Source organism: Vitis riparia, chromosome 12 (assembly GCF_004353265.1).
Source record: "Vitis riparia cultivar Riparia Gloire de Montpellier isolate 1030 chromosome 12, EGFV_Vit.rip_1.0, whole genome shotgun sequence".
NCBI classification, from domain to species: Eukaryota; Viridiplantae; Streptophyta; class Magnoliopsida; order Vitales; family Vitaceae; genus Vitis; species Vitis riparia.
The window spans coordinates 5,775,779-5,790,184 of NC_048442.1; the positions used below are offsets into that span (position 1 = coordinate 5,775,779).

The window sequence follows — 14,406 nt, forward strand, 5'->3', positions numbered from 1 at the left end:
AAAATAAATATATCAACTTAAAAATAACTTAATTAATTTTACTTATTACTTAAAGTTAATTTTAATTACTTAAATTAAACTATTATATCACTTTAACTTATTAAGTTGATTTATCAAACAACCACTTACTCTCCTCACAATAATTCTATAAAAGAGAACATGGAAGCAAATCCAATCCTTACGCCAACCAATGTAGCCATAGGGCCGTGTAGTTTCTGGAGAAGGTGCGCAGAACACCAATCATTCTTCAAGTTTATCAAGCATGCTGGACAACTCAATATGGACATTAGCACACCAAAAACTGTGTTTTTTTTTAAACAAATATATCTCCTTAGAATTACAAGACAAGCACGAAATCCAAGTCCAACCCCCATAAGGGATTAAATGTGTGTGAACAAATCATTTTGAACCTAATGCAAACGACAGCTTCGGTCTGGATTTGTTCTTACCCAACAGTTTCATCTGGTTTGCCCGTTCTTCCTCCTCTTCCTGTTTCTTTCTTCGCAGAGCCTCCTCCTTTTGTCTTTGGATTTGTTCCAACTCCCGGTATCTTTCCTCCTCTCTCCGCTGCTGCTCTAAGGCTTCCCTTTTCTGGGATTCTTCCACCCTTCTCCGGTTCTCTTCAAGCATCTTTTCCAGCTCCTCTTTCTCCCTTCGAGCTTGTTCCTGTGAAAACAATTTAAAATAAATGAGAAGCAATCAAAATTATATGTATTGCAGTGCAAATGCTTCAATTGCAAACCAGAGGTAAGTAACATAAGATCACCACAACAGGAATAGCTGGGTTTTTGCTCAAAAGCTGCCATTTTCCGGGGGTTCTCCCTAGTGACGGTAAAAATGGTAAAGAAGAAAGGAGGTGGCCCAATAACACCAAAGTATTTCTCTTACAGACCAAGCATGGGCCTTCATAGATTAGCTTTTTCTTACTCCATATCCTATAAAATACAAGGGTACTTCATCTGAGAACCCAATTGCATGAGCCAATAAATAGAAGACAATGTATGAGAAAGTTATAACTTTTTTCATTGTTCTGTATTATAAGGGTCAAGACTTAGTGGGAAAGGAATAAAAAAGAAAAGATTATTTCCCAAGCACCCAAACAAGTATCAGTGCACCATGATGACAGAAACATAAACATGCCTTTCAAATTATTTCCAGAAAATACTTGCCTCTTTCTGTCTAGCCTCAATAAGAGCAGCTTCCTTCTCTTTCTCCAGTTGAATTGCAACCTCATCCAGGAGCCTCTTCCGACCCTCCTCCAGGCGCCTCTGTATTTCCAGCTTGATCTCCTCAGAGTTCAAGCTCTCTTCAACTTTCTTCCGAATTGCCTCTTCCACTCTCCTTGTAGTTTCTTCTTCGATAAGTTTCAGTTCAGCTTCCTGTTGACGCCTGATAACAGGAAAAAAGTTAAGGGGAAAGTAGCGACTGTTGTGGAGGGGAAAATGCAGCACTTTTGATTTTCAACATCTTTGAACCAGACAACAGTTGAAATTGAAACAATGATCAAGATGGCAAACATCATTTCCACTTTTTTCCACTTCTTACATCATGTAACCATAACTACAATGAAAGGCAAACTAACCTTTATGTTAATGAAGGCACTAAATACATGTTTATGCTTATGCTTATAAGGCATACCTCTAATTGATGACCAAATAAATGAGTTTCAAAACTGGTGAACAGTAGATAAACGACGCACCAATTGATCATCAAATATAACAAGTTGAACTATAGCAGTATCTTCCTTCAGAAAAGCCTGTGGAGAAGAATGTCAAGAAACCTGTCGCAGTTTTAAAACTAACAATCACCGAAATACTCCAATCCTTGTATTAAGATACAGTTTTGACAATCAGAAGTCTGAATGTTGTGTAATAAATTGCTTTTTCTCTTAGTATCGAGTGTTGGGTGCATAAAGCAAAGGCAAATGAACTAGTGATTCTATGCCAAGAAAAGCATGAAATTTTAAATTGACAGAAGGAACCCCTGAGGCTGCAAGTTGGTCAGGTTGGATCAGGTTAAACATTAAACCTGGGTCAGCCAAGACTGATGTAAGTTGGATCCCTTTTAGGCCATATCTGATAGGTTAGAAGTGAAAGAATAACCATAAAGATATATAATACAACTAAAAAACACTTTATTCTTCACTAAAAATGAACCCCAAGGTGGCTAATCAAATAATTATTTTATCATTCTGTTGGATCTCTCCTAACTGTGCCATAATCAAAATGTCATGTTATAGATAGGCCTCTTAAGCGGAAAAATGGGAAATGGGATAAGTACAGTAGTTACACTTAGGATTTCCCAAAATAATACCAACCCACCCGCTACAATAACTACATTATGATCTTGGTAGGTTGTATTCCAAGTATTTTCCATAAACCCATTATGATTATATAGCCCAGGCACAGTTCAATCCTCTGTCCTAAAACACTAATCTGAAGCCTAACCACTTGGTAGGGTTGGTCTTGAACTTAGCCAGTCCAGAAAACATCAAGGGAACCCATAACCATATCCTCCTAACAAGGGAGGCTAAAAAGCATATGAACAACAGTCATATAATTCCATCCATATATGCAAGGATGTCTAATTAATACTCGTACCATTGATTTCTTACAAAGCATTTCAGTAACTCAAGAGAATGGATTTTGCATCTGTTAACCTACATCCGTACATCCCTATTAACATGGGTAGTTTTTGATGTTATAAAAAATAGACAACTGGTATAAATGCCCCTGGTCTTGCAAATGCTTTTATGGCATGCAATTAAGTCTTTCAGGAGAGACATTTCAGCGAAGCAATTCATGATATAAAACTAAAGAGTATGATGAAAAGAAAATGGAAGAAAAGAAAAATGGACGAGAATAAAAGATAGGTTTCAGCTTATTAAAATTCTCACATAACTTTCCAAGCTATTTCTCTTCTTTCTCTCCTACATAAAGAATGAAGAACTGGAAAATGCACAAGTTTCTAAATAGTTTTCACCATATTTGATTTTTCTTGGCATGTATTTTTCAAGGTAAACCAAACAAGATATTTTGAATTTTTACCTACTTTTTTTCCTTTCCCTGCTACTTTCTATGATTCAAACAGAGCCTTAGAGTTTAGTACACAAGGAATATTCCCTAAGTTGAGAAAAATAACTTCATTTACAAGCTCCTTAATCTAATATCATGGATTACTAGCACATTACCATCATGATGCCATAAATCTCATATAAAGCATTAAAACCCTGTGATTGGATTACTGTCAATTGAAACAAAAAGCCATTAATCACCTACTATTTTTCCTTTTAACCACCAATAGTACTTTTTTTAGCATGTTAATTGGAAGCAAAAAAGAAAACATGGCAAATTGCAGACAACAATAAACACTTTTTGGTCTGGAAAAGAGATGAGGACCTGTTTCTTTATCCTGTTAAACAAAATTAGTAGCCAATAATTTTTTAGCCTAGCACATTCTCCCTGGGCTAAGCTTTTCCCTTTACAGCTCAGCGATGGCCTGAGCCTGTGAATAGTGCACAATGCTTCAATAGTCAGAAAAGAATCATAATGCTCAAGGGTTCTCAATTTTCATGAAATGCACTAGTTCTTACTTCCACTTCTACAGCTAGGAATCGCCAACTTTTTCTTCTCTTAACTTTGTAACAAATGCTAATTTAATATTTAAGTCTCACTTTTTCCTAGAAAAAGCAAACAGATATATTAAATGATCTTTGGAAAATGAAACTAGTCATGAGTGAAAAAAGACAGATGATGTTTAGAGAAATGTGCATGTTTTTTTAGTACATATAGCCCAAGATCCCCATTACCTGTTGAATGCATTGCTAATTAATATTGTTGATACAATCTCAAAGTCGTATGTAAAACTAAATCTCATTGTCCTTATTACCAATAAGGTGTATGCATTAACAAAAAAAAAAGACCATGTCCCCTCTATAATAGCAATAATACAAATCTCAATGTCCTTATTGCCAATTGCAAAAAAGGACCATGTCCCATCTATAATAATAATAATGCAAATCTCATTGTTCTTATTGCCAATAAGGTGTATACATTAACAAAAAAGGACCATTGCAAAAAAGGACCATGTCCCATCTATAATAATAATAATGCAAATCCCATTGTTCTTATTGCCAATAAGGTGTATACATTAACAAAAAAAGGATCATGCCCCATCTATAATAATATAAATCACATGAAAATTAAATAATAAGAAAACCATAAAATTCAACTCTAATTTAATATTTAAGTCTCACTTTTTTTCCTAGAAAAAGCAAACATATATATTAAATGATCTTTGGAAAATGAAACTAGTCATGAGTGAAAAAGACAAGCTGATGTTTAGAGAAATGCGCATGTTTTTTTAGTACATATAGCTCAAGATCCCCATTACCTATGGAATGCATTGCTAATTAATATTGTTGATACAATCTCAGAGTCATAGTAAAACCAAATCTCATTGTCCTTGTTACAATAAGGTGTATGCATTAAAAAAAAAAGACCATGTCCCATCTATAATAATAATAATAATACAAATCTCAATGTCCTTATTGCTAATTGCAAAAAAGGACCATGTCCTATCTATAATAATAATAATGCAAATCTCATTGGCAGTAGTAATAATAATAATATAAAATCACATGAAAATTAAATAATAAGAAAACCATAAAATTCAGAGTAATAAAATTAATTATGTCATTGTCAATAGTTTCTAATTTTGTTTCTCTCTCTCTTCTAAAATCCAACTCTCTCATGCTTAATCAAATAATATTCAATATTATCATCACTTCCTCTAATGAATCATAATCATATCTAATTGTTCTACTATCCTTTCCTTTAGTGTTAATGTTCACCCATTCTTGTTCTTCATCCATTAATTGCAATGATCATTTTCCTTTATCTATAAATAATAAGATTAGCCACTACAATGGCCTATAATTTTTTCATTTCTTCTTTTTAGGGTATGTTTGGTAACTATTTTCTAAAATAATTTTTTGTTCTCCAAAATAAAAAAACAAGAAAACATATTTGGCAACTAGAAAACAGAAAACAATTTTATGTTCTTAAAAACAAAAAACAAGGTGTTTTCATAGAACATCTTTTAGTTATTTTCACTTGTTGGCATTTATTTTCTAAGGGTTATTTTAAAAAATAATTATACAAATGTGGAGAATGATTAAAAATAAAGATTTACATATGAAAGTTATTTTTAAAACATATTTAAAAACATAGAAAAAAAGTTAAAAACATTTCAGATTCCCAAATAGGCATTTTCTCTATAAAACATCAGAGAACGGTTTTCAAAAATTATTCTCAAAAACTGCTTTTCAGATATATTTTCAAATCAGTTTCTAAATAAGGCCTTAACCTCTTCTTTCCCTTTCCATTTAAAGGGTTAATTAGTAACCAACTAAGCCATTACTTTGTAAGAAGTTTGACCCTAGTCTTGGATGCAAGGCAAAACTTATATATCCATAAAATAAAAAAAAATAAAAAAAAAAAACAAACCACAAAAGCACAACTCATTAAAAACATTGAATATTTAGACTTAAACCTCTTATAAGAGATATACAGAAAGCTCAAAAAGACCTAAAGCCATTAAAAACCCTTTCTGAGTATTTGAGGCTTAAGCCTCAATAGACTCAAGGCTATAACCTCAATAGACTCGAGGCTATAACCTCAAGGTTGTAAGCCTAGAAAAAGTGAGGCGTAAGCCTCTATTGCCCTATGTCAAGGTCATAGCCTCAATGCTAATTTCCAGAACCAAGCATTGACGCGAGCATCAAGGCTTAAGCCTCAACATCTTTTAAATCACTACCAAATCATATTACAAAAAACCAAGGGGCACAGACCAACTCATCATCCTTACCAACAAGAAGGAATTCAAAATCGCACGTGAATGAAACTTAACAAAATTTAAATCCCATAATAGACCTAGAACCAAAATCTTGCAACTTATAGAATGTCGCTCGACCCTTGAGTTTAGTTTCTCCAAACCCTAATAAAAACCACACAAATTTAATCTATGGACTTCCAAAATATAACAAAAGTCAATAATGTGATAAAGAGGAAAATTGGAAAAAAAAAAAAAAAGGCATAGGGAAGTTAGATTTTACCTAAAGATGAAAACAACTCGAGGAAAAATACAATATAACTTAAAACAAGGATGTGAGGTGATTGAATACCTTTTCTTCTCTTCTTCTTCTTTTCTCACTTTTTCGCTAGCAATTTTGTGATCTACTGACCCAAGACTTGGACTAGAAGATTTATGCATAGGAGACAGTGATGTAGCACTACTTTTTTGTCTCTTGTATCGCCTCGGTGTTGGAGAACGGCTTTTACGATGTCTTGGAGATGGTGATCGACTTTTACGGCGTCGTGGGGAGATAGAACGACTTTTTCGTCTGTATAATAACAAAAGATATTTAAGAATGACAGAATTTTGGACATAATAGAATGTGTATAATAAAAAAGCTTCAAGCCAACCCACCATCTAGCATGATAATATAGAAGCATATACAGTTACCTCATGCATTGTTAAGAATAACCTTTGTGTGCTCCATCTTTTATCACATGAAGAAGCTAATGTCACAATCGAGCAACAAAAGGACACCCATCGGCACCTATCACCTGCTCACTTCCCATATAATGGGGAAGAAACTGAGGTTTTTTTTTTTTTTTTTTGGGGGGCGGGGGGGATTTATTTTCTTTTCTTATAGAAGGAATGCATTCTATCACTATTTTGCTCCAAATATTTGTTTTTGGCATCTTTCTGGTTTCCATGTGAAAGATAGGTTTCCAAACAGTCAGATGGGCCATCCAGATATTGTCGATTGTCTAAAAACTGAGCAACATAATCATCAACTCGAGGAACAAAGGGCCAATACTTGAACATCAGCATGATGGAAATCAATCATAAGCATGTAAATGATCAATTTTCTGATTAAAGGTGGAGAACCTCCGGGCAGCAAAATCATATGCGTTCTCAAAGTACACAATCTAACTACCAATCTCTCGTCTGCTTGAACATGTAAAACAGAGAAGCCAAAATAATAAGCAATTACAAACAGAAAATCACATCAACCATGTTTTTTGAGCTGTAAACTCAAGTTTGTCATACTTTATGTAAAGTCACGACTTTGGCATAATACAAGAAGTACTTGATTTTCTACACTAAACTGAGAGTTATCCAAAAGGAAGATCTAAAGGATTTTTGTATTCTCAGTGGACTATAAGAGCATTTTCTTTCTCTTTTTTGCACAGCAGCTAAAGCTTTGTCTTTTAAATTACAAAGAAGAATCTCTGTATTGAAAACAATAATCCAACATCGAACATTCCCCAAAATTCTCCACAAATTCTCATCCTACAAGCAATTTTCCAAGCAATAAATCATTATCCTCAAAGGGAGGGATCAACAATAAGAAAAGGATAAGCTGCGTACATATAACCCGAAGGTTTTGGATTTTGATTCCGGATGAGAGATATGGAGTCAGTCACCATCTTTCTAAAAATTGCTCATCAAAAATTCACAAAAATAAATAAATAAATCAAGCAAAGCATCGAAAACCAACGGGATCACCTGCTATGAGAATAGGATGAATAGGGAGAACGGCTTCGATCTCTCCGGCTCCTCCTGCCATACCTGTGGCCCACCGGCGAGGGCGAATACCTCCGCCGGTACGATGGCGATCGAGACAAATCCCGCGGCATCTCGAAGACAGTATACAACACAATACCTTCTCAGCTGCCAAAAAAAAAAACAAACAAACAAACAAAAAAAACGAAATAAATCAACAAACCTGGAAGCGTTTGGATAGCGAGAAAAAGAGGAAAATGAAGGAAAACAGTACCTATTAAAACGATCCGAGTGATTCAGAAAAGAGAATACTCTCATGAGAAGCGATTAAAATAAAAATTGAAACCCTAACCCCACAGAGACGCTGAAGAAGAGAGCGGCGACAAAGAGGTAAAGGCTTTACTTGAAGGAGTTTTTGAGCTTCAGATTAGCCCTGTAACTATCTGTTGTGGGCCCGTAGCAGTAAACCATTGCTTGGGTTTGGGGTCTTTTAATTTTGTTTTAATTCTAAAAAATTAAATTACTTTTTATTTTAATTATAAGACAAATAAATTTGTTTTGTTATTTTTATTAATCAAATTTAAAACGATTTTATTTTATTAAATGAGATTTAGTGAATATCTAGAACTGTTTTAAAAAACAATTTTTAATTTAAAAAAAACGTTTAATAACCAAAAACTATTTTTTTATTTTCTATTATTAGGATCAGAAAATAGAATATTTTCGAAAAACAAAATATTTTCAGAAAACATCTCTTTAGTTATTTTCTATTATTTTCTAATGGTTGTTTTAAAAAATAATTAAAAATAAATTATTGTATATAAAAATTATTTTTAAAATTTATTTAAAAATATTTTAAGTTTTTAAATATATTTTTGTTCTATAAAATATCATAAAATAGTTTTCAAAATTATTATTAAAAAACGGTTTTTAGGACTATTTTTTAAAATAGTTACCAAACAGATATCATGGTTTCCACAATTTTTAATTTTTATTTTTGTTCTAAAAAATAATTTAAACACATTAATAAATGGAAATAAACTTATTTTTTATTCCAACGATCCAAACATGACCTAAGTATTAATAGGAGTTAGATATTTGATATATCAATAATATAACCTTTTTTTATTAAAGTGAATAGTTAAATAAAAAAACACATACTTAGATTAAAAATTTAAAAAAAAATCCCAAAAATAATCTAATTTTACTTTATTTATAAAGTCTTAACAAGATAAGTGGTATTATTTTTATTTTTTAAAATATCTAAACATAAAATCTTAATATGGCCATCAAAACATATCCAAACAAACTTCCTTCAATTACCTTCAATTTTCAAAAATATATTATGATTAAGATGAACTAATTAAATCTAGAAAAATTATTCATAGAAATAAGATTGAAATAATAATTTTATAAAAATAAAAAGAAACGAAGGTATGGGAAAAAGTGGTAGGTTTTAAGCCAAACCAAAATTTTTGAAAATTATGTTTTTAATTTCACTTTTAAATTTTAATTATATTTTTACCTCGAGAAGACTTAAATGATGTTTTTTTTTTCTTTTTTTTTTTAAAAAAAACTAAAATATTTAAAGTTTTTATTAAGTTAAAAGTAATTTATTCATATAACCCCATATACTGAAAATAAACTCAATATCAAACGCCATCTTAGTATAAGAAATGATTGAAATATCTTTACAATATATATATATTTAAAATTAATTAAAGAAATTTATTGAATTATATTTTAAATTGAGGGAAAGAACAAGAAGCAAGTTTTATTTTTGTAGTAGAAATTTATTTTAAAAATAATGTTATACAAATAATATTATATTTAAAAGACAACATAAATCCAATAATTCTAGATTTTTTAAGCAAGAAATAGTCTTTTATACATTTTCGCTTAAGGAATTTGTGGTGCCTTTTTGGTCCAAAATTTAATTATTTTTTAATCCTTCAATAACAAATAATATTATGGCTCTGTTTGGTTCTCGGAAAATGCTAAGGAAAGGAAAAAAAATGTAGAGGAAAATGGTTTTTTTTAGTTTGGATGACATGGAAAATAAGATGGAAAAAAAATATAAAGGAAAGTATTAAGGCTCTGTTTGATTCCCAGAAAATGCTAAGGAAAGGAAAAAAAATGTAGAGGAAAATCGTTTTTTTTAGTTTGGATGACATGGAAAATAAGATGGAAAAAAAATATAAAGGAAAGTATTAAAGAAAATATTGTAATATTTTCCGTATTATTTTCCTTAAAAAATAACGAGGAAAATAAGAGAAAAAGATAAGGGCAAATGGAGGGAAAATTTTATCGGGCTCTCTTCTTCACCGAGGCTTCACCTCTCACTTCCTCTTCATCGGTGGCTATGGCTTCTCACCGTTATCGACCCTTTCAACGGCCACCACAATCACTCCGACCACCTTCCAAGGCCGAAAACCTACCATTTTCAGGCACCCGAGTTCCCATGGATGAAGTGCGTTCTTCAAATCAAGTTCCCATGGATGAAATGGATTCTTCAAATCCAGTGAATGTATTCGGATCCATGTCTTCAGATTAGGTATGAATTGAACTCCAATCCACCTCATCCTGTGAAAACCCGGAACCCAAGCTAATTGTTCTCTCTTGGGTTCTTTGTTTGGGTTTCTAGGTTGCTTTTGCCTTTCCCGTTTCTTAAATTTCGCTAGAATTTTTCTAAACTTTCCTAGCTTGTTGCTTTATGGATTTGATCTTATTTTTATCCTTGATGTTCTGCTATTGTTTACTGGCTAATGGTTTTTTCATAATTTGGTTGGGGGAATGGGTCTACAATTGTGTATTCTAGGGGATTCCCAAATGACTCTCTATATTTCTTGATTTGCTTACATTATGAGAGTAGTTGCAGAACTGGTAGGCTATGATCATTATGACTCTCTAGAGCTCTAAGAAAACCCGTAAGGAAGAAATTCTCAACTCATGTAATGGGTTCAAAGTGGAATAGATTGTATGAATATTCCATTATTTAATTTATTTTTGTGTTTATGTGATGTCATTCAATTGGATTCTTAAATTATTTAGCTTTACAAAGTTTGATGTTGTGTATAAGTAATCAAGTTTGAAGGCTATCTGTTGATGTGTTTTCATTTAAAAATAATCTAGAAAAATAATAAAAGAACAGCAAAAATGAAAATATATTAGACAGTGACCAGCTTCCCCTCTCCCTTCATATATACAATCCAATGTGAGGTAGGGATTGAAAGAAAACCAGCCCTATCAGCTGGAGATAGCACTGGAGGAATGTAAAAATTAAATAAAAGGCAATTTATTAAAAATTTTGAAGGTATGTTCCAAATAATCTACATTGAGATGATGCTTCACAGAGCAATCTTTTCAAGTAGCAAACCAAAAGTTGAAGCATCAAATGAATTTAGACAACAAAGGAAAAATACCTATTAAAGAAGTGCACAGGTGAAAGGACACCAAATGGAGAACCCATTGTTAGAATCAGATCCCCCCTCAAGTGATATGGCTATGTTGGGCAGATCCTAAATTACAAGTTTCCACCCTGTCAATCTCATGAATATTGACTAAAGTGTACAACTAAATGCCATGGGCAAGAAAAAAATTTCCTTTCAATTGTTTGATATTTAGTACATTATTATTTAACATAAGGAATGCTAATATAAATAAAATAAAAGGTTCATTACCTTAGAGTTTATGGAAGAGACCCCGAGAAGGGCAATTCTAGCAGTTGACTTCCTACTTTTTTGAGGATTTTTTTTTTCTTTCCTATTTTTTTTTTTTTTGGGTTAATGCATAAGCATGACAGAGTGTATTGGTTGAAGCCTTTTTCTTGATTTGAAAAAGGGATGTCAGGTTTCATTCAATGTGCAACAGGGTTAAAGTGAACCATGTTGGAATTGTTCACTTGAGAAACTTATTAATTATTTGAGAAAATGAACATGTGCCTTTTTGTGGCTTGGTCATTACAAAACAAAGAAGTTTCCCCTCTGGAACAAACCTGAGCCTACAATACTGGATTGTTTTGATATGGAAGATGAAGGGGAATATGATTGTGCTCTTTATAACATTCTTTTGTAGTGAAGGAGAAATTATGTCGGGGAACTGAATCACTATGCCATAATTTACCACTACCATCCTATAGGTTTAGGGAATATGGAAATGTTGAATAGATCAACTGACATTATCAAGAAAATTTTGTGATGTAGTTTTGAGAAGCATGCTATGATACCCAGACTCTCCAATTGCACTTTGTGTAATTGTGTCAACACAATGTGACTATTTGCTTTAGATGTTACCTTGTTAGATACTCCTACTTTGCTCCAAAGTCCAAAGGGTACAGAGGGATATATATTATTTTTATAGGATAAACTTTCAGATTTTTTTTACCATCCTATTAGATTCTGTTATTAATTGACGCATTCATGCCCAAAACTTTATGTACATTTACAATGGTTGTGGACATTAGCATCAATCAGTAAATTGTTAGCAGCAAGGCCCAAAGCCCATTGAGTACCCACACAGCAAATTGAGGGCAAAGCTAGAACATGATACTAGTGTCGAAGCTAATTAATTATAACCCAAACCTGATGAGCTTATAAGCCCTTGGTATATTTTTGCCACAGGGATTAATGATAAACCTTAAGCATACCAGCCTTAAATAATTGAACACATCTCTAACTAAGCTATAACAACATTCAAAAACTTGAGACATCTCCAATTGGTTTATAGTAGTTTCTACAGAAAACTAGAGCCCCAGATTCATTTCCTAAACATTGAGAATGTATCCAGACCCCCTAAAATTCAAAGCCATCATAATGCTAGAGATCTGCCAAATTAGTGCACAGTCCACCAATTTAAGAAAATCTAGTTATGAAGGTTGTTACGGAGTGCTAGTGAATTTTCCACTAGCATGTCGATATGGCTCTTAGCATCTTGATGGAGACCCACTCTCTGACATGATTGTTAAAAATTGAACTTAGGAGTGTTCCACTCTATACCTTCCAATCAGACTCATTTATACTCTCAATGGGTTAATTAAGTAATATTAATCTATGCACCCTAATATGAAAGTTTATCCTATAAAAATAACATTGGGAGTGTTGCAGGCAGCCCTTTCCTTTGTCAAAACCTACATCATGGCAAAAACATACCCAATTTAAGTCATGGGAAGGATGAGAGAGAGAGAGAGAGCGAGAGAGGGTGCGACGGCGAGTGCGATGGTGAGGAGGGGAAGAATAGCTTGGCGTTGCGAAGCAAAAGGAAGGAGTGCAGTTTCACAGTGGAATCCAAGGCGTTCGAGATTGTTGTGGATGATAGAAAAAGAAAAATCCAAGTCCTTATCGTGGAGAAGAAGGGAGGGGTTTCGTCATGGGTCCGATTAGGATCGGACAGCCTAGGGTTTTTCTTAGAAGGGCTGAATCTCTGCATCAAGGATGAGAAAGAAGCAAATGGGAAAGGGAATGGAAGGAGCAGGGGAGAATGTTCTCTATGACACGAGGGATAAACAGAGCGGGGGGGTTTATACGGCTAAGGGTCTCCGATCTAGAGAGGAAGAGGTTCTGCATTTTCATCCCGAGAGGCAGAAGAGCTAAAAGGGGATGGATGACCATGGCGGAGAAGCTTAACCACATGGTAGGTTTTCTTGGCAGAAAACCAGAAAACCAGGAAGTAAAGGCTGTGGAGAAGGTTGTTGTGGGAAGATTGTATGCAACAATAGCAAAATGACCACTGTCAGGCAACCCAAATGTAATCGTAGTGAAAGGCGAAAATGGAGGAATCAATAGGATTATTACAGAAATTGGAACATTGTGTTGTGGCGAGTTGGAAAGATAGTTCAAGGGGAGAAGAAGATCTTGAGAAGTTGGGGCAACTTTGGGCAAAATCTTGGGATCTTAAAGGTAGTTTAGGGTTGGCTAAATTGGAAAAGGAAAGAGCTCTGCTGGAATTTGAAGATTTGGAAGAGGCTAGACGTGTTGTCTCCTCTGGGAATCGCGCAATGGAAGGAATCCAGGTAGGGCTGGAGCACTGGAGCCCTAGGAGTGGATGCTGGGTAGAGGAGGAAGAAAGAAAGGAAGTTTGGGTGGGAATAGTTGGGCTCCCAATCTTGTTATGGAGTCCAGAGATATTGAAGAGAGTGGGGGACGAATGTGGCGGTTTTATTACAGCCGATGAACAGACGAAAACGATGGGTGAGCTTCAGTGGACCAGAATCTTGGTGAAATCGAGAGGAGAATTTAGAACGAGCGTCCTGGAATTCGAAGTGGAGGAGGAGGTTTACATTGTGACCTTATGGTGGGAATGTCGTCCGGTGTTGAGGAGGAATCGCAGACAAGAAGCCGATCGTCAAAGCAGAGAGGTTAGGGGTGAGGAGGCCTCACGCGCAGAGTAGCGAGTGACGAAGGAGTGGGTGAACGTGAGGCTCGAGACACTGAACCCGTCAAATGAAGGGACGGGTGAGCAAGGGGTCGGGTCGGGTTGAGGCCAGTGCAAACCTAAGCCCGACAACCCGGACTTGGGCCTCAACTGGTAAACTGCATATCTTTAGTCCAATCGCGGGCTCATAGGAGACAAGGAGGGTTGGTGGGCCTGGCCTGACTAGCGGATCCATGGGCCTTCAGATGAAAGGCGTGGATGCAAGTGAGATTGGCCCAGAAGCAGGCCCTTCGTATAGGATTGAAGATGTGGGCTGCTTTGCCAAAGGCCCAGCTTCGCCAAAAGCCCGATCGTCAAACAAAGGCCCAAATTATTCAAAGGGTTGCCCCCAACAGCCCGATCCAGATGGAAAGCTAAGGGAGGGCCCAATCTCCTCAACAGCCCAAGCCCAACATAACCTTC

At 34.6% G+C, this 14,406-nt stretch overlaps 1 protein-coding gene and 1 long non-coding RNA gene across 4 annotated transcripts; both read right to left on the bottom strand.

Moving 5' to 3' along the window:
• Positions 1-252: 252 nt before the first annotated feature.
• Positions 253-7,955, bottom strand: LOC117926569 (uncharacterized protein At1g10890). Of its 3 annotated transcripts, XM_034845703.1 has the most exons (5): positions 7,850-7,955; positions 7,579-7,743; positions 6,185-6,403; positions 1,170-1,389; positions 253-666 (listed from the first exon to the last, which is right to left on the bottom strand). In XM_034845703.1, the coding sequence occupies exons 2-5, from the start codon at positions 7,707-7,709 to the stop codon at positions 400-402; spliced, it is 837 nt and encodes a 278-aa protein (XP_034701594.1). In that variant the 5' UTR covers positions 7,710-7,743; positions 7,850-7,955; the 3' UTR covers positions 253-399. The 3 variants fall into 3 exon arrangements, with proteins under 3 accessions (XP_034701594.1, XP_034701595.1, XP_034701596.1); XM_034845704.1 differs by lacking the exon at positions 7,850-7,955 and having other exon boundaries at positions 6,185-7,017; positions 7,579-7,667; XM_034845705.1 differs by lacking the exons at positions 7,579-7,743; positions 7,850-7,955 and adding an exon at positions 6,526-7,572.
• Positions 7,956-11,340: 3,385 nt separating this feature from the next.
• On the bottom strand, positions 11,341-11,920 carry LOC117926500. Its single transcript, XR_004653138.1, has 2 exons — positions 11,868-11,920; positions 11,341-11,394 (listed from the first exon to the last, which is right to left on the bottom strand). It is a non-coding gene; the product is annotated as an uncharacterized LOC117926500 (long non-coding RNA).
• Positions 11,921-14,406: the final 2,486 nt, after the last annotated feature.